The 23,008-nt window shown below is 40.0% G+C and overlaps 3 protein-coding genes across 5 annotated transcripts; 1 reads left to right on the forward strand and 2 right to left on the reverse strand.

Moving 5' to 3' along the window:
• poc5 (POC5 centriolar protein homolog (Chlamydomonas)) lies at positions 1 to 9,336 on the forward strand. 3 transcript variants are annotated; one of them, XM_067608372.1, is made up of 13 exons: positions 1 to 152; positions 868 to 951; positions 1,565 to 1,718; positions 2,447 to 2,554; positions 2,730 to 2,917; positions 4,241 to 4,417; positions 4,670 to 4,774; positions 5,433 to 5,612; positions 6,145 to 6,328; positions 7,607 to 7,743; positions 8,107 to 8,208; positions 8,378 to 8,548; positions 8,706 to 9,336. In XM_067608372.1, exons 2-13 carry the CDS (start codon positions 868 to 870, stop codon positions 8,838 to 8,840), a joined length of 1,725 nt encoding a protein of 574 aa, XP_067464473.1. In that variant the 5' UTR covers positions 1 to 152; the 3' UTR covers positions 8,841 to 9,336. The 3 variants fall into 3 exon arrangements, with proteins under 3 accessions (XP_067464473.1, XP_067464482.1, XP_067464491.1); XM_067608381.1 differs by having other exon boundaries at positions 4 to 104; XM_067608390.1 differs by having other exon boundaries at positions 11 to 148.
• A 77-nt stretch (positions 9,337 to 9,413) lies between these two features.
• Positions 9,414 to 14,348, reverse strand: ankdd1b (ankyrin repeat and death domain containing 1B). The gene is made up of 15 exons (XM_067575551.1): positions 14,011 to 14,348; positions 13,422 to 13,522; positions 13,196 to 13,294; positions 13,000 to 13,098; positions 12,552 to 12,656; positions 12,330 to 12,434; positions 12,090 to 12,188; positions 11,490 to 11,588; positions 11,269 to 11,367; positions 11,068 to 11,166; positions 10,844 to 10,942; positions 10,569 to 10,664; positions 9,985 to 10,186; positions 9,612 to 9,743; positions 9,414 to 9,469 (listed from the first exon to the last, which is right to left on the reverse strand). Exons 1-15 carry the CDS (start codon positions 14,183 to 14,185, stop codon positions 9,414 to 9,416), a joined length of 1,665 nt encoding a protein of 554 aa, XP_067431652.1. The 5' UTR covers positions 14,186 to 14,348.
• Positions 14,349 to 15,259: 911 nt separating this feature from the next.
• On the reverse strand, positions 15,260 to 22,826 carry polk (polymerase (DNA directed) kappa). The gene is made up of 15 exons (XM_067608362.1): positions 22,728 to 22,826; positions 22,437 to 22,580; positions 21,960 to 22,079; positions 21,686 to 21,838; positions 20,386 to 20,517; positions 20,143 to 20,293; positions 19,728 to 19,949; positions 19,282 to 19,406; positions 18,893 to 19,059; positions 18,760 to 18,792; positions 18,558 to 18,654; positions 17,605 to 17,776; positions 16,454 to 17,452; positions 15,831 to 15,879; positions 15,260 to 15,684 (listed from the first exon to the last, which is right to left on the reverse strand). The coding sequence occupies exons 2-15, from the start codon at positions 22,563 to 22,565 to the stop codon at positions 15,603 to 15,605; spliced, it is 2,631 nt and encodes an 876-aa protein (XP_067464463.1). The 5' UTR covers positions 22,566 to 22,580; positions 22,728 to 22,826; the 3' UTR covers positions 15,260 to 15,602.
• Between the last annotated feature and the right edge of the window lie 182 nt (positions 22,827 to 23,008).

The following is a 23,008-nucleotide window of genomic DNA, read 5'->3' on the forward strand; positions in this document are numbered from 1 at the left end:
AGTCAGTTGGTTTGAAACGGCTAAGCAAGCATTTTCCAACCGACGAAAGTACTTATGAGGGCAGAGCAGAGAAGTGTGCTAATCTCCATTTAAAAATAAAAGAGGTAAACCTTCCCGAAAGCACCGTCACTGCACGTCTGTTGTCTGCGTAGGTACGTTACGTTAGCTCATTGTTATAATATACTGCTAGAGACTGTAAAACAGCACGAATTAATCCAATGATTTGTGTGTTGTTTTCAGTTGTTTACAGCAGCCAAAAGCGAAGTTTGTTTCTGTTTTTACGAATGAAACTTCACCTGTTCATCTAGCTGTTAGCGTTATTTATCAGTTTGCCAGAAAGTTTATATTCGTGTAGCCAAGTTAACCTAAACTTTAATATGTGCTTCTCAATATGAACCCAATATGAATATGCTACATATGCTGATATACGTTCTAATGTAATACTAATATATGAGAGGCACAACCTACTACAGCTGAGACGTTTTACTAGAAAAACACTCTGAATCAAATACGTTTTTAAAATGTACAGTGTGTTTTTTTTAATCTTTGAACACACAGTCTGTATTTTTTTTACATGGTTGTGGCCACTTTCATACAGCTTTCTTCTGCTTTACACACTATATCTTGTTGTTTAGCACCTCATGTAGAGCATGTTTTGTATAGAACATATACAGGTATGTCTCACAAAATGTAGATGTCACAGAATATGAAGCTGAACTACTGCGGTATGAAATCTTAATAAAAATGATGATCATGTGCCCCATTATCAGATGACAAAGACACAAACATTGTGTGTTCATATACATTTTACAACATATGACTTAACGTTACAGTAACACTCTTCCAACTCTGTATATCTTTGTTTAGATGTCCTCAGACGACGAGGAACCAACTAGTCCTGTTCTGCCCAAGGACTCGGATCGGGGCAGCTCTGTCTCCTCCGAGCTTCAGGTGAGTAAAATAAAACACTCATTTGTGTGCCTTTATGCACCAGTAACTGCTGAGATCTGGAGACACAGCAAGACTGTTTGGCACATCTATACAATGCAGTCAATTAAGACACACATCAAATTAAAGCAATTTTGAGTAGATGGACAAGTGTTAAACAAACACAGAGTTCACACCAATAATCCATACTGCTGAATTCAAAGTGAAAATAAAGGTAAACCTGCCTGAAATGCCTGTTAAAATTGTCAATTACATTTTAAAACTGCATCTAAGCACAATATGTACAGTTGCAGTTTCCAGTTGGTTTGGATAGTAACTTCAACATCCACTTTCATCTTCACTTTCCAGTTAGTGATGTAGATAATATTGTTAAAGCGAGAACTAATTACTTGTTTAATTACCCATTTGGACTCCTTTGTAAAGCTGCATATAACAAAATTGCTGCACCCCATATGTTGACAATTAAGTTGATGACTTAAATGTTAAGCGATTAGAATGATGGCCAAAACTACAAAAGTAAGATACAGCTTGTATTAAAAAATATTTTTCTCTAAAATATATCAGTAGACACTTTAGCCCACTAGTCTTTTTTTTTTGACTGTTTATGGATTGACAGGATGAGTATGAGGAGCTCCTCCGCTATGCTGTAGTCACCCCCAAGTTTGAGACAATCACCAGCGCTCACATGCAGCGCCTGAACACCTCACTTCTGTCAACAGAGGGTCGGGGTCACCAGAGAAAAGACGACACAAAATCACAGCGCCCAGCAGGTATTTCTCTTGTATGCAGGCCACATACACACATACACACACAGTCATTTCATTAAGCCTTTCTGACAGAAACGGAACTTGAGCCTATCCAGACACTGCCCTCATCACATGATCAGCTGTCAAAAAGGATTTGGCTTCACAACATGGAGAAAAATGTGGTGTATGTGTTTATCTGCCTCATATTTTCAGCTTGTAAACCAGTCTAGTCAAGATACATATGATACCAGTCTGTCAGATTGTACCCCCCTATCTCTTTCCCCTACGATACCCACAGTCCATCAGTCCCCTCCCCTCTCCCCCCCGCAGCTCCAGCTCCAGCTGCAGCACTCATTGGAGGTTTAGTGCTTTAACTGTCACGGAGAAGTGCACAGGGATGTAGAAAGCAGGCGGGCTGATTGGTAATGATCTCCTGGCACTTTGCCCGTACTGCTCTTTAGAGTGCAGGCCTTCTCTTCCCCCTGCAGGATTTAATTAAGATATTGACATAAATGCATTCTTGGATGGGGAACCATGCTTGTCTTATTCAGCATTCTCGCCATCACCTTTTCTGTTCTTACACCGTCTTTTGTTTTCTGACCTCTTATTTGACATTTTACTTAGTTTACTTTGTTTTACTCACTTATTTCATGTTAAGATTTACAGTATTTCAGGAACATTCCCTTTTTGTCAGTTTAACATTTTGCCTTTCTCTCTGACTCATCTGCCGCATCTCTCCTCTTTTCTGTCAGAGCCTGCAACTGAAGCTCAACATGGGAGACCTTCTAGTAGGAGTGTTAGATCATCACAAGCCTCCCTCTTGACTGTTGAGCCCTCCACATATTCAAGAGCTTCTCCTGGTAAATTGAATACAAATACAAATAAAACAGAATGGCTAAGACTGATATCTAATTGTATATTGATTTATCATCTTATCATGTAAGCTTTAAAAAAGTGGAGACAATCCGAGTGCAGTACTGTCTCATTTTGTAGTGATGTTCTGTCTGTATTTCTTTTGTTTTCTTCTTCTTCCAGTTGAAGAGATGGCAGGCCGGACATCTAGCAGGGCGTCAGCGGTTTCAGACACGCCGTCAGACAGGTTACAGACAGTGACTGAGAGGTCTAGACCAAACAGCCCAGGCGTCCTCACAGAGATGTTTATCTCAGAGCACAACATAAGCAAGATGGAGAACATTCTGGACACATGGAGCCACAACCTTAAGGTTAGTCTGCTTTCTCATAATGTACAGCTATTCTTCCACAATCAATCAATTTAATGGTTTGCTGTCTGTTTGAGAGCTGACCATAAATAATATTGTATGTCTATATATATTACACACAGCTGAATTATAAATAGTTTAATGTAGAAGGCATATAATGGCATTAGTGTGTTTTGAGCTTCAGCAATTTACAGTGAAATAGGCCCAAACTTGAGGTTTACCCTTAAATATGAATTAAAATTATATTTGTGAATTGCTCATTTACTGTGAAAGATGTGTTTTGCATAAGTGTCAACTGAGAGCAAATCATGCTGTTTATGAATTTAAATTTTACTACTCATATGAAACGCAAAGTAGTGCATAGTGGGAAAAGTTCAAATGTGGTTGCCCTGAAAAAGTACCTTTAGTTTATGCTTTCATTTATTTCTATGTCACTGACACTACTCTGTTATTACTACAGTGTTTCTAATTATATATAATTATAAAAAATGCATAAATGTATGATTGAGTGGAATCTGCCTGTTAGGTTCATACTGACATTTCCCATACTCTCGCATTGAGACAGTTAGACTGAGATGGATTAAATGCAAGAAATACTGTGGACAATGTCCATAGATGACGGTGAGGACGAGGCCAGAGACTATAAAGGGTTGCAAAGTGTTTGAGTCTTAGAAAGGCTCTTTGAATAGGATGACAGCTCTACTCTTCATGGAACCAGTGACCTTTCTAATTGTGTCTCCCAGCGGAAAGATTTTGGAGGAAGTGAGTGCCTGGGTGTGGGTGTCCTTCCTGCCCTTTTATTCTGGTGTTGTACAGCCCATTCATAGGAGCAGATGACAACCAATCACCTGCTAAGCGGTGCTGATAAAAGAGTGTAGTTTGACTGAGGACTAGGCAGTACAGAACCATGGAGGATGTTGAGACTCTTTCAGTTCTTTTGACTGATAGATTTTGTCTACAGTTGTCAAACAGTAGGCTTTTGAGTCTCTGAAGGAAGAAAATCTATTGTTTTATTTCCGAGATAAGCCAAATATGTTCAACAACATCTATGGTGGGAACCCATAAATCCCTGTGCAGAAGTGTAAATCTGGCTTAAGGTGTAGGGATTTGTTAGACGTCTGCAGAAATGAATCCAACAAAACAAGACAAGAGATGAGGTCTGCCAGGTTTACTGGAGGGTTTGCCACAAGCTGTCATCGGCAAACCCGCCAGTACACCTGTTCATATCATTTCAAAAAGACTGAGATATGCATACATATGTCCATATTTGCTAAAAGTAGTGTAATAAACATAGTTTGACTGTCCCACTCTTTGTTCTTTAATTAGTCAAATGTGCTGACGGAGCTCAGGAAGTGGAAGCTGGCCTTCATGGAGCAACACAAGCTGGAGATGAGGAAGGAGAGGGAGAGGAATGCAGCCCAGACAGCTGGCCTGAAGGCAGAGCTAGAAGGCCTGAAGGAGCTGCTACACACCTACGAGACTTCCAACCACAGAAAGGATGAGGTGACTACATGTGTATCATTTGGCTTTCTGCGGTTCATCATGTGTTGATCCTAATTCCAGACTCAGATTTCCAAATATTTATATTATCATGTTTTAGCCAATGATTGGGCTTAATCCAGGTCTAAGCAATCAGTCACATATATCTCTCCTTTGCATGTTCTGTCTCTCATGCTTATATACTATACCTCTCTTATGTACATTTAGTCTGCTTTTTAGGCTGACAAGCTTGTTGTGTGATGTGTTCTTCCTCAGGTGATTGTGAACCTGAGCCAGGTGTTGGACAGACAAAAAGAAAAGCTTGAAAAGATGAGGACCTTCACCCACTGGAGACTTCAACACAGTGAGGCCAAAGAAGAGGTACACAGAGTGTTTCCTACAGGCTGAAAACATATTTGTGGGGCTTTGCTAAATTCAATAAACTTTAAAGTAATTCAGTGATTCTTTAGACAGCATGTTTGCTCTTTAAGGGTGTTTTTTGTTGTTTTATATCACATAGTATAATTTATGTTTTTTACATTTTTATATATGTGCATTTTGGGGGAAATGGATGTGAAATGAATGGTAGTGAACTGCTAGATAACTGTCAGTGCAGTTTAATGGTTTATGCAAATGTTCTGTCTCTGCATGAGTTCCCAACCCATACATCACTATGTCACTGCACACTGAACATGCATATGGCACATTTTTTCACAAATATCTCTCCTCTTATATATTTTACATACTTGAAATTTTGTCAGTGCACTGATGAATAATATGTTCCTTTTTTATACCATTCTGCATATCCTAAAAAGTGCAGTCAAATCCATGAGATAGAAGGATTTTTTTGCAGTAACAAAACAGCTGTATATGCCATCTCTTTAAAATAGAAACCAAAGTGGATGACTCGCATATTTTGTCTAAACCATGACACAGAAAGTGCACCACAACAGAAAATGCACTGCACCTGCACAGGAATGAATTATGGGTGTAATTATTTCCTTGTGAATATTTTCATGGTCTTGTGCTTCCCTGCCAGGCTCATGCTGCTCAGGTAGCACGGCAGCACTACAATTTGCAGCTGAAGAGGAAGGTGTGGTTAGGCTGGCACTCTCTGGTCCAGAAACACTGGAAGGTCAAGATGGAGCGGGCTTGCCGTTCAAGGGCTGAAGAGGTCTGCACCAACCTGTCTACAGAGTATGAAGCCAAGCTGGCAGAGGTAAGTAAGTGGGTGCGAGACCTGCCGATGAAACCGTGTGTATGGTGATGCTGCAGTGGAGTTTCAGTGCAGTTTATTTCACGTAATTTGACTGAATTCATATTTATTCTACTTCCTCCTCATTGAGGTGTGCTAATATCCAGGAAGCACAGCACTCTGTAGTCAGTAAGAGACACTATTCATGTACAGAGCTGAGTCATATGAAGCAGACCCAAAGCTCCAATGGTTACCATGATTTGTTAGTTTTTTTTACATAAGTAAAGTAATTTCAAATTTTTTCAGTTTTTTAAATACATACAATGTCAACATTTCAGCAAGTAACTGCTACACTAAACTTGGTTGCCTTGAAATCATTATGGAGATCGAATTAAAGCCTAATTAGAGACAACTGTTCAAAAGTAAACAATGTCTACAAAGCAGCATACAAATGCAGAGAGAATGTTTTCTTTTCAGCTGAGCTTCAGCTACTGTAGTGTTGTCAGTGTTATATATAAATGACTGGTTCGTTCTTTCCTCTGCCACCTATCTACAGCACTGTAAGGCTATAGAGAAGGCCCAAGCAGAGATTCAGAGACTGCGACTGGAGCGAGAGCACTATGAGGAGTCTATGAAGAAAGCCTTTATGAGGGGCGTGTGTGCTCTCAACATGGAGGCTCTCAACATGTTCCAAAGCACAGAAGGAAGACCAGAGCAAACTGCAGTTCATGATCAGCATGGTACACAAATGTGTTGTTTTATTGTTTTTTTTTAAGAGATTATCATTTCTTTTTTTGTTTTTGTTTTTTACTTGTACCCAACCTACCATCACATTATTATCCTCATCATGGGATCCTATAACTATATGAATATATATAGTAGATATATGTGACCCCTGCTCTATATAACAAACCTTGAAGGCATTGTTAGCCTTGCCTCTGTGGTGTCTTGACTTAACACAGCTATAAAGACAGAAACTAAGACAAGAAAAAGAGACACCATCTCTCCAATAAAGTGCCACCATGTGCTATTGACAGTGTAGATTTATGAATGAGTGGAGCAGACGGGGTCCTTTGTTCTTTTCTTCAAGTCATTCACTGACTCATCTAATAGAGCGATGAGTCAGAGGATGTGCTGAGTGCTGACTGCTTAGGTTATATCCTTGATATCATTCATTTATATTCATCCATTCAGCCAGATACCTGCTTTTATTTAGTAGTTTGTTAATGGTGTGAAGATTGAGTTGAGAATTTGGGACAATACAGGATATTAGAGTAGAGTACAGTAACTATCATGAACCTGGAGCCAGACAACGGCACTGTTTTATTGGAAGATACATACTAATTGCCCTAATATTTGCAGAAAACCCTCACAGCATATACCATTATCCCCACACAGTCTCATTGACAGCAGCTAGGGTAGATTTATGCTATTAGCACCTAATTCACATCCTGCCATCAGCATATTGCACCAGAAGTTAGAATAGACAACACTTATATTCCTCAGTCGCTGTTTTTGGTGAGCATGTGGCTGCTGAAGCTGCACCTCCCTGTTTTTAGCTGGTAGAAATGAGCTCTTGCATGGTCTTCTGCTCATCCATCTGCTTCAGGTTTAATGAGTCTTGCGACCTGAAATGCATTTCATTATGTTTCTGTCATACTTGGGGGGGTTAGATTCTTTTTCTGTTACAAGTCTATGTCTTTCTTTTCTCCTTCCAATAACATATTCCGTTTAAAAAATGTCTCTATTAACGTATCATTAAACAAGAGGATGAGAAATTTTGCATCCCAACTCAAATATAAAGTTTCCCATTTTTAACCATTAGTACTGAGAGATGGAAAGTTGAATTGTGTCACTGGACACCATTCACAAAAATGGTGTTGCTCAGGCCAAATTCAACATTTCTTAACTCCAGTCCAACATTCAGCCTTGATGATGAGTGATTTGTTGTAATTATAACAAACTTGCATCAAGAATGTGTTGTTCCAGAGATTCATTTAATGTTTTTCTTTCTACAGATCCTCTGCCTCCTCAAGATGAGTCTGGCTCTGCTACGTTGGCTCAGCTCCAGCCATTTCCTGTCTCTTCCACACGGATCAGCCCGGTTCACTTTGACCGACCAGACCCTGCGTCCCACAGTGAAGGAGACGATCTGGTGAGACACTGACAGTTTTGAATGAAAATGTACTTTTATCGACACACCACAGTTATTTTATGCCACTGTTTAATTTCTTCTTAAATTTCAATCAGTCCGTCAGTTTTTCACATAAAATTTTGCCATATTTGTTGCTGTTGTATTAGCAGATTAGATTTTTTTCCTCTAATTTTGAGTTGTATTTGTTGGTGCTATATGCTGATGAAAAATCTGAGGTCATATTCAACTTTTTTCATGTGGTTTGTACAGTATTAGTATCAGCTTGTGCAGTTCTTTCAGTCTGCTTTTTTTTCATCTGCACTATGACTCTCCTTCTCCAAATCTCACTCCTACCTTTCTTTTTCCTGAATTCCTTTTCCTCAGATGGGTTTTGGTGCCCCAGTGTCCACAACAGAAGTACTCCCTCCCACTGCAGTGGTGCACAGCTCACTCCCACTAGGGGGCCTTACAAGCTCCCAAAAGCAGGTTAGCATTAGACATATCGATCTGTTGCCTACAAGTGATGAAACTGTCCACCTTCAGTATAGTCTTCTGAAACTATATGATATTTACATTTAACCAACAACCAAAAAAGTGGATACTACAGTTATTACATTAACGCATGTGCTAATAACATGAGTGTTTATTGTTCCAGGTCAGTGGTCGTGTCGTCACAGCCAGCCAACAAAAACCCTCGAAGACTGTAACGGCTCGCATCGCTGCACGACCTGACGTCAGTAAGACTGCCCGCAGCAACCTCCAGGTGATGGGCGTGACTCCGCCCATGAGCTCTGTTATAGTTGAACGCCATCATCCTGTAACACAGGTATAGCAAACTGTGCTCTCTACTGTTATTTTGTAGTATTTTGTAGCATATGTGTGTTATTATGCAAGCACCGTTTACTCATGTCAAGTCAAAAAAATAACATGAATTCTATCCTCTAATGTTCTATCTTTTTTTTTCTTTTTCCTCTTTTCTGTAGCTCACCATTGGTCAGGCCACAGCTTCTAAGTTTCCTCGTTCCTCACAACAGGGTCCCAGCGCCAGCGGAGGAAGAGGTTCCTCCAGAACACACAGTAGCACCTGCCATGTACACTCCATCAAAGTAGTTGACTGACCAGACACATACATCTCACACCTATACTAGATGTGAAATTTTACACACACTATGCAACAATCCTAGGGATAGTTACCTTGCCAATAGTTTCAATTTCATTCTCTTATCTTATCTTGGAATGAATTTGCTCTTTCTCTGCATTAGATAGCCATTTTTCAGCTTCCTTTCATTAATTTTGAAATGCATAATTTCCTGAGAAACAGCATTTTTCTTAGGAAACCAGATACATGCAGGTGTTTAAGCACATGTAAATGATTTTTAATTATCAGCAGCTGGATACAGTTTGAATTGCAAAATGGACATTTCTTTCTATGAAAATTATGCACAGGTGCGACTGTACTGTAATGTGTAAAATCACATTTTTTAAATATTTGTGTAATTGATGTTTGCTATTGAGATGACCGTCCAACAGCGCAGGCTGTTTACTGTACAAAACCAAAGCCATGCTGTATGTTTATAATCTGGCACATATTTTAATAAATTATTTTACTGCTTATTTTCTGTACAAATCTGTAGTTTACATTATGTAAACATGAAGTTAATTTTGTGTCAGTCCATATGTTAAAATCACTGTTATAAAATGCTGCAGCTCTTACTGCTGGTACTCTCTGCTTCCATCCGCATCTTATCTGTAAGACAAACCAACATTTTCTGTAATAGAAGAGTAAAAGTTTAGACTTCAAATTGATGCACATCCTCAGGCAGTAGAGCTATATGTTTATAGATTCCTCAGTAGGTTTGTTTTTAAAAATACTTCTAAACAACATGTACCTGCTGCTTTCCTGTTGCCTGTTAGGATCAGGCCCTGGTAGAGTTCTTTAGCAGGGCTTTTCTGAGCCAAACCCTCCCCATGGAGCCAGATCAGCAGCATCCTGTTCCCATGCTCTTGATAGCTGTGCTGACCTGTGGACAAACACACACAGCAGTGACTCTGTCAGGAAAATAATTAAACTAGTAAAAATAGCCTAAAGAAAAGCAGAGGGAATAAAATAGCCAGTCTATTCTTTTCATAGCCACAAATCTATCATAAATTTAGAGGTTTAAATCAGTAACATTTTGGCAGCAAGAGGCTTATTTTATAGTATTTCAGAGAATTGCCAAATGCACAGTCAAAAGCCTGTCCAGTCAGTGAGAGTTGTGGCACCTGTCCACTGCTCCTCGATGGCAGACACCTGCGCCTTAGTGAAGTTCCAGTTTCCTGCCAGTCGTTTCCAGTCTCCTGGTTTCAGAAGGTCGTACGCCAGGCGCCAGGCCATGGAACGGAGCTCCTTGGTCTCACAGCGGTGGTCGAGTTTGAATGTTAGCGGATACTGGCTGTGAACACTCTCATTAAGCTCAGTGTTGGCCTGAAAGGGCAATTAAATCATGTTAGTAGATTGATAAAGGCCACAAGCCTCAGAGAGCACAGGGGCACAGGAAGAGATTATTGGAAAGACACTCACACACATGATTAGCAATATGAATGCTGGAATTAAACATTTTGAAAATCAAGAAGGGAAGGGAATCAGGCATATCCTTAATTAAATTAATGGTAAATTGGCTGTCAAATGTTTCTGGGTTGAGTCATTTTTTACCGTGGATGCTTTAATAGTATTAGGAGGAATTCAGCTAATCTAAACTGTGACCTTAGGAAATGAATCATTTGTGATGAATGTAATCATGAGAAGAATGGATTATGGCGCACATGGAAACAGTCAAAGTTACAAGTATCATGTCACTACCTCTCACCTTCTTCCATGCGTAGTATCTCTCTGCTTTGATGATCATGTCCACGATGATCACCTCGTCCGCTCTGGCTGCAACACCCAGAGCTGTCTTACCCTGCTGCTCCAAATCCAACAAAAATATTTTACTTCAACTTTAATTAAATGTAGAAGGTATTGCGTTTTCCTTTCAGATGATTGACTTGACAGTGAGGTTTTTTAACCTCTTGGAGCATATTTTAATTTAAATAAAAACAATGATTTCTTAGCTCTTGAAATGGTGTTTGTGAGAATCCTTACCCTATCCTGGATTGTCAGATCTAGCCCGGTTTTAAGAAGCATCTCCACAACTTCTATTTTGGCCAGCTCTGCGGCAAGATGCATAGCGGTCTGGGACCTCTAACAGTTCATGGCACAGGACAGCACAATGCAATGCAGCAAACATATTTTCAATGTATTTATATTTTATATATAAATATAGTTGGGCTGACATCTTATTTTACTGTGTTACTGGATGATCATACCTTATCAGTGACATTAATGTTGCACTTAGCCTCTAGTAGAGCATGGATGACAGGGACGTGACTCTTCTTCACTGCCAGGTGGAGAGGAGTCTCTAGGTGCTGAGAGCAAAAGGTGGCAGAGTGTCAGCAGTACACCTGATGTGTTACCAGAAAACTTCACTGAAATAGTGTACTACTGCCACCTAGCTTGTGTTTACTTACCTGGTTCTGAAAGTCCATGTGGGCTTTGTACTCTAAGAGAAGTTGGACAAGAGATGTGTCTCCTCTCTTTGAAACTGGATGGAGAGCACTGCATTTGGCCTACAAGAAAGGAAGTTTAGCTGAAGGCCTATGTCTAAAAAAACATTTTTTATTTAAAAATCAATGCTGCCCAAACCCATTTAAACATTTTATGGTAAAGTCATTAAAGTGCCTTATTGTACCGTTGTTAGGATGTCGGGGTTACAGCCAGCCTCCAGTAACGCCAGGACACATTCTTCTTGACCATTGTCTGCAGCCTGGTACAGAGCTGTCTCACCATCCTGCCACACAGAAGATCCCATCAATAAAATAAAGTGCAGGTGCTGGAAAACCATAACAGAGGCTGAAATGGGCAAAATTTATCTTGAGTGGACCACATTTATAAATTTTTTCTAACCATCTAGGAACTTTGACAGGCATCAGTGACATGTAATGGATAATAATTATTTCCTTGGGAGCCTTTTCAACATTTTTATATTATTTAAGAACAGATAATGTCTGTCATTGTAATTCAGACGATATCCATCATTAAGTTCCATTCTTAGTCTGGCGAATCTTTGTCCAGAAGCATCAGGTCAATGTTTTCAAGTACAATTTAACAGTCAGAGCTGAAGTTCAAGCCAAAAAAACATTTTGCCATATTATATAATAATGACCAACATTTTTTGATACATCTCAATTAATCCAAAGTGGAGCCACCATCCAGCAGTGGATTAGCCACTAAGTACACACTGTCACAAACCAAACCTTGATAGAGATGGTGTTTTACACTGATTGTCTACCATATTGACTTCATCCCGAGTATCAAAGCTCTGCAGCAGCAGTTGGACAGCGTCCAAATGGCCCTTCCTGGCAGCTAAGTGCAGGGGCGTGTCCCCTCTCTGGCAGAAGGGAGGGAGGGAAACAACTCGCATCAAAGAGTGTTTGACTTTGAGCTTTCTTGCAGGTGTGACCCACAAATGTGCAGTCAGCCTTATATTGTTAATACATACATACAGCAACAACGTAAAGTCCACACACACCTTGTTGGGCTTCATGGTGGCCATGTTGTAATGTGGTTCCATCAGCAACTCTAACATTTCAACGCAGCCATGCTCTGCTGCCAATGCAAATGCCCGTTGTCCTGACTGAAATGTAAGGATCGAGGTACAAGCAACCACATTACTACATGTACTTTGGTAGTGCTAAATAATATGCAAGTCAATTATAGAGTTGGTTATTGATGCTTATAGTACAGAAGATACCTCGTCATCTTTGTCTAGTTCTTTCATTTGCAGGTCATCAACAATGTACTCTAAAATTTCTGTGTGGTTGTTGATAGCAGCACAGTGCATGATGTTCTGTCCCTCCTGAGGTAGAAAAAAGCAAGTTATAATTTGGAAAAGCATGTTCTGTTTAGTCAAGTAATGAGCAGTATAAATATCTGCTGTTGTCAAAGAAATGTAACTTTATTTGTATTAGGGGGGAAAAGGATATTTGACAATTAATGTAGAATAAGTGCATCTGAGTGCAACAAGCATGTAGGATTCAAAATACAACTTACAAAAAGTCAATCACTATATGCCTGAGGGGGGGCATGTTTTTTTTTTAGAAATGTTGCACAAAATAAGAAGAGAAATGGCCCAATTTCTGGGTATTCATCTCTGTCTATTAATACGAAACATTAGAACAAATCTGCTCCTGCTTCTTTACCTCGTTGTCAATCTTCTGTTCAGCCCCACTCCGCACTAATAATTTCAGGATCTCCAAACTGCCAAACCAAGCAGCCAAATGAATGGGTGCCACACCATACTGACAGACACAAAACACAAAATGGAAAGTGGGGATTACTTAAAAATATAACATAAGTCTGTGGTTCAAGTATTACAGACATTTCAGACCCTCTCACCTTGTCTTTTTGATCTACTTTGACCCTGCGCTGTAGCAGGAGCTGAACAGCTTCCGTGTTTTTGCCAGCTACTGCATAGTGAAGGGCAGTCCTATTATCCTGAGGCAAACAATTTAATTAGTATGTAATCCATTTAATAAGGGTTTCTCCAAAACCCCAGAAATGATCTTAGTCTATGTGATATTATATAATACAGTGTAAAGAGAGTTTGTCTGTTTAGACCCACCACATTCCTCGCATTAGCATTTAACCCCTTTCCAAGAGTCTTCATTGTCTCCACGTCATTGTTCTTGGCTGCTTCCATAAACTGCTTCTCTGCATCAAGCACTGCACAACACAGCGCACAGGAAGGTTTCACATTCAATTATTTAAAAAATACTGTAGTATTTAACAGTTTTTTCAAAACAATTTTTCAAATTGTGAACCTATCCTTTAGTACACAACCAGATGGTGTGTGAGACACCTGGCTCAAAACCTCAACATGAACATATTGTAAAGTAAACTGAGATGAGTATGCTTCTGCTGTATGTGCTGCGGAAGAGATCGTCTGAGGTTTCAGCCTTGTGCAAATATGCTAGGGTTGGGCAGTTCTTGAGAAGAAACTGTGATGCTATGAGCACAAAGTCGGTCAACTATAAAGAATATTTAATGAACAACTTCAACTGTGACAGTGCGAGTTCAAGAGAAATTTGCATCAAAATTTTGCTCTATGATGATAGTATGCTTTTTGTATGCTTTTTTTCTGTTCTGTAAAACCAGACTATTTATTTTCCTCCTCCTCTCATTTTGTTATCCTTTCATTCTTGTGTACTTACACATCTCTTTGTTGTCAAAGCTGTTGTCTGTCTCTTCCTCCGTGTGCTTGTTCAGTACAAAGTCAGTAAATCCCCTCACTGCCTCCTGTTTCATCCACTGTCGAGGGTCCAGAGTCTCCTTCTTGGGACGATGCTTCTTGATCATTGTTCTCACAGCCAACATTCGTCTCTCCATTGGGAAGCTCTATAAGTAACCTCTTTGTATAACTAGGGTGAGCTTAGTCTGTCATAAACTGTCTAATGTAAGCACTGAAGGTTTGAGTTAAATTGCTGTAAACAAACCAAGTCAAATAATTGAGGAACCAGATCACACATAAGATAAAGAAACCCTGCTTTACCCTGTCTGTTGTAGGTCTGGTCTTCAAATAGTGAACAGCAAGCCATAAAATGGAAGTGGACTCCTACTATTTTCTTAATGCTGGAGGGCTGATCTGTGTTTGCTTTACCAGCTCACACCCTTTAGAGACGTGCTGATAGTAACAGTGTATATTTAGCTCTTCAAACGTCACCTGTATTACACGACTGGTAGGTATTACAGATGGATTCATCACGCCTTAAGTAACATGAGGACGTTATACAAAGTTAATTTCTATTAACACTGCAGTATTTACAAAAGATTAACATAAGGCTCTAATAGTAGTTTAACTTGTTTGTCTGGAGAAGTTTGACTTGTTGCACGTTGTACTCTTTCCAGTCATGTTTCACATTCACACAACCTGATGCAATACAGTGTTTTGCTGTTGGCTGCTATGCAGCTCATGTGAAGCATTTGTTTTTCTCACAATGTTTTTTCTCATCAGAACTAGCAACCTCCCAGTCACAAACTTACACTCACTAGCCACTTCATTAGGAACACCTGTGCATCTAATGCAATCCAATACAACAGCTCTGTGTAAATTCTACATTCACAAAGCTTATATATTCTCAGTTTTTGTTTACATTGTCAGAAAGGTGATAATTCTACTTTATGTTTATTATTGAGATCGTAGTGGGTGGTGGCAGTGTACTAGAGTGCATTATATTGAATGGTGTTCCTAATATTTTGTCCACTCATGAGGAGGGCAAAATATTAGGAACACTTTTCCTGTTCCTAATAAAGTGGCCGGTGAGTGTACTTTAAACCAGTCTGATCCCATGTGATTCTTTATTGAACCAACCATGTTTGGTTAAAATTCACATTAACAGAGATCAGATGGTTAAAAAATGAAAAAAAACAATCATCCACAGTGAAATTTAAGCAGAATAGAAATTTATTGCAACTTTAATTTACATGATAGAAGGATTCTCTTATCTTCATTAAACTTATATTATCATTTAAGAACACAATAAATAGAAGATTGTTTCAAAAACCTGACACTGCAAATACATAGTTTTTTATATTAGCGATCTCAATAACAGATTTTTGAAGAGCAAACCTGAGTATGACTTCATGTGCAATGATTGTGCAGATAGTTTGAGCTTGAAGAACCAAAGAATAGCTAAAACCTGACAAGATAAACCCTGGTAAGTACTGGGAGGAGCCATTTCTGATGTCATTTAGAAAACTTTATCAGCTCCTCCACATAAGAATGAACATTCTGCGTTCTTGACTGTCACCTAAAAAACTTGTCAATAGTGTTGCGAGGACCGAGGCCTTTTGCCTTTTTAGAAGGAGGAGAGGAAGGAGTGTCCCGTCTGAAAGTCATAAGAGTAACACACACACACAAATATATTATGGGACATCATTGTAAATTAAAAGCACTTTACCAACAGTTTTTGGAATATGCAGACACCACATGTCAACATTTTGTGTAGAAACAATCTGTAATCAAGCATCTCACCTTTTGGTTTTTCCTTTACTTGTTTGCCTTGGCAGGTGATGGCCTCTGTCTGCAAACAGAAACAGACACATGAACATGGACTGAGAAAAAAACAAAACAAACCCTCCATCATTATCTCTTCTCTGACAAAAAAATGACATCCACTGAGAACACACACAATTGCAGAACCTCTTCAGGGACATAAAGAGTGCAATTTCTGAGGCAAGCTTGTTTAAGAGGAAACCATGGTGCACGCACAGAGCCAGTTCATTGTAGGAAATGAATAGGTTAGAAAGTGATTTAGCCATTTCCAAGACCAGGGCAAAGGAATCCCCATGGGGCGAAATGAGATGTCTTTTCTCTGTAGGAATCGATACGAACTTCTCACACAATGTCACTGTCAGTAAATAAGAAGGTCATAGGCCACGGCATCCTCCCAAATAGACATTCCCTCTGTTAACTCAAAAGATGTCACATAGCCAGAGTTTATAGATGTTATTAACAGCATAGTATCTGTCATCAGCAGGTATAGATACATTCACAGACTTTAGATCCATACAGGAAAAACACTGACATACCTGGAACCTCCGAGTGCACAAGGAACAAAATGCATAATTAACATAATGGGATTCTCACAAACTCACCTGTTACCTTGGTGTTTGTGACTGCAACTGAAAGTGGTTTCACAGTAGATGATGTTTGTCCCCCCAGCTCATGCAGCACTTCCTGGTTCAGGCAGAGGTCAACATGGTGGTTGAACATAGTGAGGTCATTTGTGTCCTGCGTCAGCTGACATACTGGGCAGATGAGGACGGGACCTTTACCGTTACACGCCTGAGGCTGTTGCGAGGTCACCGGTTCATTGTCACCATTGATCAACAAAACTGTTTGACTTGAATCATTTGTCAAGTTGTGCTGGTCTTGCGGGGGATCAAGTCTGTTTGACTCCTGCTCGTTTTGAACTTCAGACTCCCCCCTACATTTGTCCATCACTTCACATTCTTCATGATTGTTCTCTACGTCCAGATCCGACTCCGAGTCAGAAACTGTGATTTGGTTTGGCTTTGTAGGGACATCACTGAGACACTGGTCTATATGTCTGTTGAAGACATTCAAATCAGTCGTCTCCACCTGCCTGAAACACACAGGACAGGTGAGGCTCTCTGACATTGTGCCACCACAGCCTGATGTGGAAGCATGAGCCTCTGAGAGGGAAACACTGTCATTTTCTGAGAGACCTGAGGCTGCGCAGTCTGACTTATGCCCATTTATCGATGACTTCACACTCTCATGAGCATGATTGCCTTTGGAAGTAATCACAGAAGCCCTTTCCTCGTGTACTTCCACTTGTGTGCTTGCACTCACTGCCTGGAGCTGCAGTCTCTTGGCATGGGCCTTTTGGAAGAAAGACATCTGGGGTTCCTCACCAGTCTGACCCTCCTTTATCCCACTTTGCTTAGTCCGCCAGGGAACTTCTTCCTGTCTCTGGCACTTTTGCACCAGCGGAGGACAAGAGGAGAGATGCTCCCTCTCAAGCTGGTGAGTGCCGCTAGAGTCAGTCTTGCCTGACTGGAGGAAGCCAATGATGCTTTTCTGCAGGGGCTTTTTATCATCCGAACTGGTAAAGGCAGAGATTCGAACACCTACGAGCACATAAGCAAATTATCTGGAGGCAACTTAAAACAAACGCCAACTGTGTTATTATTCCCGCATGCACTGTGTCACAGATCGTTTAGATTTATTTCAAGCTAGTTATATTAATTGATATGTCAGTTATATTGCAATATCTAATTACCCATGAGCCTCAGTCTGAGTGGCTGAGGGCTTTCATTTTCTATTTCTGTTTTCAGTAGGTCTTTAGCAGCAGCATAGATCTCATCCACTGTAGCGACAGCATACGCCAGCGTCACTGCCCTGGTTTTCACCTCAAAGTTCACGTTCTTCAGCTTCAGTGTTACCGTTTTACCCTTCAGGAGAATCAAGAAAATACAAAGTTGAAGTCATATTAGCATAACAAAACAGTTATGGTCATTTCTGTCTGCTATCCAACAACCTCTGAATTACAGACATAATCAAGGATATTGAATGGAAAAGCCATAAATGGAACAGAGTTGGAAATCTGTATAATCTGTCATATCACTAATTGATTTGTCAGAATACGTTTTCGTGGGAAACACGTCACAAAGTGCTTTCATAGTAATGTGATCATCTCCCAGGGAGACATTTCCAAGGCTGATAGTAGCCCCTGCTGTCTCCTTAATGGCCCTCCATTTTCTCTAGCTATCAAGACCACATCGTGACCCAGGCGGGGGGGTGATGGTCGTGCCGAGCCATCCAGTCCTTTATCTATCGATTCGGCAAGGAATGAACAGGTTGAGGTAACTGTATGAGATTCGGTTTGGAATCAGGGCAATTCTAGGAAAGTCAAGCATAACATGTTTTTTTTTTTTGTACCAGTATAACCCTCCTCTCACAATCCTTATAGTGCTGTTTCTATTAAAATGTTCCCTGTTCTTGCTTCCTTTTGATTTTCTTAGAAACAGTCTTCTAAAGCTCCATGGCAAGATCCAGCTGAGCAATGTCTGCTCACAGCCGTTATAAAATGAAACCTCATGTATGGTTGTTGATGTAACCAGGGCAATGTGTTAGATCAAATGTTGTATAATGTTAGCCAAAGATGAGCTCATTCTAACAAATGCAGCCTACTTGTTCAGAATAAATAAAACAACCCTCTCTGTCATTCAGTACCTTCAGATCTTCTTTCTTCATGTCTTCTGCTAAGTCTTCACAGAGCTCCCTGCATAAAGACAACTGCTCCTCAGTCTTATTTAATTCTTTAAATGTCCTGTAAAGTGTAAGAGAAGAGTAGAACAGAGAGAAAATAAGAGAGTTAAGTGGTTGAAGACAAAAAAAAATCAATTCTTCTTTTTATGCTTAATGAAAAACATACCTCTCAGTGCTCATACTTTTTCTTTCTTCATGCCTGTATGAAAGCAAAGAGGTCAGGATTATCTCTGTCTGGACATAATTGTTTCTTTCACAATCAATTTTTTCTGAGTTTCATTAAACAGTGAGTGAAATACCTTGGTATGTATGTGGAGCCCAAACCCAGGGAAACCTGCATGAAATGATGCCAGGCTGTCTCTGAGAACAACAACGACAGCAGCGCCATCTGCTGGCCAAGATGAGAACAGCTACTGATGCCCAGAGCATTCAGCATCTTCTCACTCACCTTCCCTACGCCAGAAACCTGGGAGAATACACAAAGACATTTTTACTGTTTTTAAATATTGATATGGCTTCTCTTTAATCCATCTTTCCCCCATCAGCAGCACGTCATTATTCACTTTAAACCAAATCTGTCAGTTTTTCATAATAACTCATGATTACAGTCCGACATCTTTCCATAATCATTCACCAACAACACCCCGAGGTTCTGTTTATGTTTTAGCTTGAGCAATGTGTGCTGTACTTTGCGAACTGGGAGGTTCTGGATGAAGTCCATGACTGCCTCTCTGGTGGATGGGAGTCTGTATTGGCCATTGGGCTTGTTCTTGTCACTGCACACCTTGGCGAGCATCGTGTTTGGAGCAATGCCTAGAAAAGCGAATAGGGTAATTGAATAGTGTATTTGTAAATGAGCGGCTGGTAAAACACACGCATTATGTTGGTCATAATTCTAAACAAAATGTGCATGAAAGATGTAGCAGACTTATTACTGTTGTTGAGCAGTTTTTTTACTGTAAAGGATTATAGAGTGGCTATTTTTTGCCAGGAAGTACAGAGGTAGAGAGGTAAATCTCTGGTAGGATGCAAAAGGAAAACGAGTAGAAAGGCCAATATGATAATACAATTATGTGAAGAGACAATGAAGCATAGTGTTTCAATACTCATGTCTGAAGGTAGTTTTTATCCCACCTGCACTGGCGGTCAGCATGGTCTTCTGCTCAATTCGGAAGCGCATCTCTCTCACAGCCTCCTCAACAGACGTCCCAAACACTTCGAAAGCCCCGCCAGCTGCACCGACACCTTCTGGGCCCAGCAAGCAGGGAGAGGAGGTCGGGCTATCCTCAAACAGAACAGGGGAGAGGTTTCTCACCTCTGGCACTGACTCCTGGGGAAGCTCAATCTGCTCTTCACCTTTACAGAAAAGAAATTATGTCACTATTACACAGAAGGATTTCTAGTGTGTGAAATCTAGCAATTACTGTTTCCTGTCATGTCTTGTCTACACAAACACTACTCAGAACTACAGTAAATGTGGCAAAAGTGGCAGTTAACATACACACTACACTATATCATTACTCTACTTTTCCGTATAATTAAGTCCTGCCTGTAGCGGTGCTGCTGGTGCGGAAGCGGTGTGTTCTTGAGGACTCCGGCCAGCTCTCCCTCTGTTTCAGGTGGTCTGTAAAATCCAGATAGGCTTCATCCAGGCTCATTGGCTGGAAATGAGGGTCGTAGTCTGCAAAAATTTCCCGGATCTAACACAGACATACAAATTCATGAGGATGTGTTTGTTGTAAACAATGGTGTTTTTATGTGTACCAGATGCCCGTATTTATGTCATTCTCACCTCATCACTCACAGCTCTGTATTTGTCAAAGTTGGTTGGAACAATGACTAAGTTGGGGCAAAGTTTCTTTGCAATGAAGCCAGGCATGGCGGCTCGAACTCCAAATTTCCTGGCATGGTAGTTAGATGTTGACTGAAATAGGAAGAGTGAGATCCAAATAAAATACTCATTTAAAAACAATAAAAATAAATGGGAACAGAGACTGTGGATTTGATGTTTTGGATTTCATCTAAAAACTCTAGTTTGAGTAATAAATTTGATACATGATTTCTATAATTACAGTAATGTGCTGTGTAATTAAACTAATTGTTCTTACTGCATATCAAAGTGTTTAGTTAATCATATGTGTATTAAATTGTTCATGTTTATTGCTTTTTCTGTTGACATCTGGACCACATTGTCATTGTCATATTTCGGGTTACATGTTGGTGAAGAAATCCTACTCCTAGGCTAGTTGAACTCTTGAACCTGTTTCTATCTGAGGATTGCTTGCTGACCTCTGGGGTTAGCTAGAGATATCTTTGTCTTAAGCCTTCTGTTTTAGAGACCATACTTGTTTGTAAGAAGGTGTAACAGTTTGTGGAAGTGTCCATTTAGGGACCAGACTGGTTTTAGCTTTGCTTCTGGAGAGGTATAAAGCTGTCTAGTTTGGGTTCACAATCTGGCTGGCTTCAGGGAAAGAGCCAGCTGAACAACATGCTTTCTCTCCAAAAATACAAGATGTTTGTGTTTGTTTGTGTGTGGACATTTGTATAATTGTTACTGATGATGTGATGGTTTGTACAGTGTCTACAACTGCTTCAACAAGTAACAATGTTTAATGCTTTCTTTATGTCTCCATGTGCCTCTTCTATTGCTTTTTCTGTTGACATCTGGACCACATTGAATTCTTTGTACTTGCTACTTGATAAATATAAATCTGATTCTGATTCTAATATGTATAAACTTTTTTCCTATACTGTAACTTCAGAAAATGTATTATCACCACATTATACTGTGAGAATGATGCTCTGGAGATTTATAATGATGTGCTATGTGATGAATATTCTAATTCAAGTACTACTTTTTATTTGACAAGCTGTGATTAAATTGTTGTGATGAACTGTATCACAGAATGTTGTACTATGTGACCTGCAACCCAGATTATTGATATCCTTACTTGCTTGTGTTGAAGTGTTAAATGGGGATATTCTGCACAATCTGCAATATGTCTGATGCACCTACACCTTGCAACTGCATTAATTATCTCAGACATTTCTGTCATAATTGTATCCATTACCAAGATAATATTTTATCTCACCAGCATGCTCATAGATCCAACAGCCATGGGCTTGTCCTTCAGCTCCGGACAGTCTCTCATCTCCACAGCAGCGTAGAAAGCATCCATGTCCACATGTACAATCAAACGACTTAGATCGCGACTCTTCTCCATCTCGGAGGCCAACCTCTCCACCTGCACACAGAGATTTGATGATCATTGTTTGCTTCAAAAACGGGGTTAGAGCTTTCTCATTTATATTTGTCTGCATATGTGTTTTTGAGTGACATCTATGGAAGTCTGTAATATGTTTTACCTGTACTTGTGCTTTTTTTAACTGTTGTTCTGTGATCTGTGCCTTTTGTTGCATCATTTTCTCAATGCGCTGGTTCACCTGCTGCTCTCTCTTCAACTCATTCTCATAAAACCTAGATCCCTGCAGGGGGGGAAAGACACGGACAATAAAGAGTTAGAGATTCACTAGCACATTTGTAATGATAAGCCACAGTAGCATATTTTTTCAGGGCTCTGTGTAGTTACATTGCAGATATGGGACTTTCACACAGGGCTGGGCACAGTCTGTAGAAGTGGACGTCACATTTCATCCTCTCCACAGCACACTTACAGAGGCTTATTTATACCTTCCTACACATCACTTATCTGTTAAGATTCTTGCAGATTACTCAGGTGAGTCCTGACACAGGAGACAATATTCGACTGACTACAGTGACGGCTGTATGCATGTTTCCTGGTGTTTCATGCAAAACTAGCTTAACAAGTTGTTAGTATCTACCTTGGATGACTCCATGATGATCTTGTTGATCTTGTCCCTGTCAAGACCCTCCATACCAGCCTTGTTGTCATTGAGGGCCATTCTGGACAGGAAGCCCTCTCCCTTAGTGGAGGCGACCCCATTATCCATCCTTAAGAATGGACCCTTAATGGGAAAACAGTCGTTTGTGTTTTGATGGCAATGTGGTCCAATTTATAGCAAAGTTAATGTCAAGTCTATTCTCAGTTAACTTAGATGAAAACTGTAAGATATCGCAGCTGTCAGATAAGTAAGAGTAATTCAGCCACAAACCTTTTCTCTCTGTAGAAGAAAAATCACACTTGACGCAAACCGCTCAGCTGTGTAACGATCGAGCACTTACATGTTTTGAAAACAGTGACGTAAAGATTTCTGGCGGCACTTCCGCGTACTTGCGTCACGCCGGAAAGGGCGGGGTTTGTCTTATTTGCCTTTTCATAAATGTATTCATAAATGCTGCATGAATTGATAGATAATTTGAGTAAATTCAGTTTTGTATTACTGAATAAGTATTTGAGTTCACATTGTACATAGTGAGCAGAGAAGCATTTTAA

Source organism: Thunnus thynnus, chromosome 2, assembly GCF_963924715.1.
Source record: "Thunnus thynnus chromosome 2, fThuThy2.1, whole genome shotgun sequence".
In the NCBI taxonomy this organism is placed as follows: domain Eukaryota; kingdom Metazoa; phylum Chordata; class Actinopteri; order Scombriformes; family Scombridae; genus Thunnus; species Thunnus thynnus.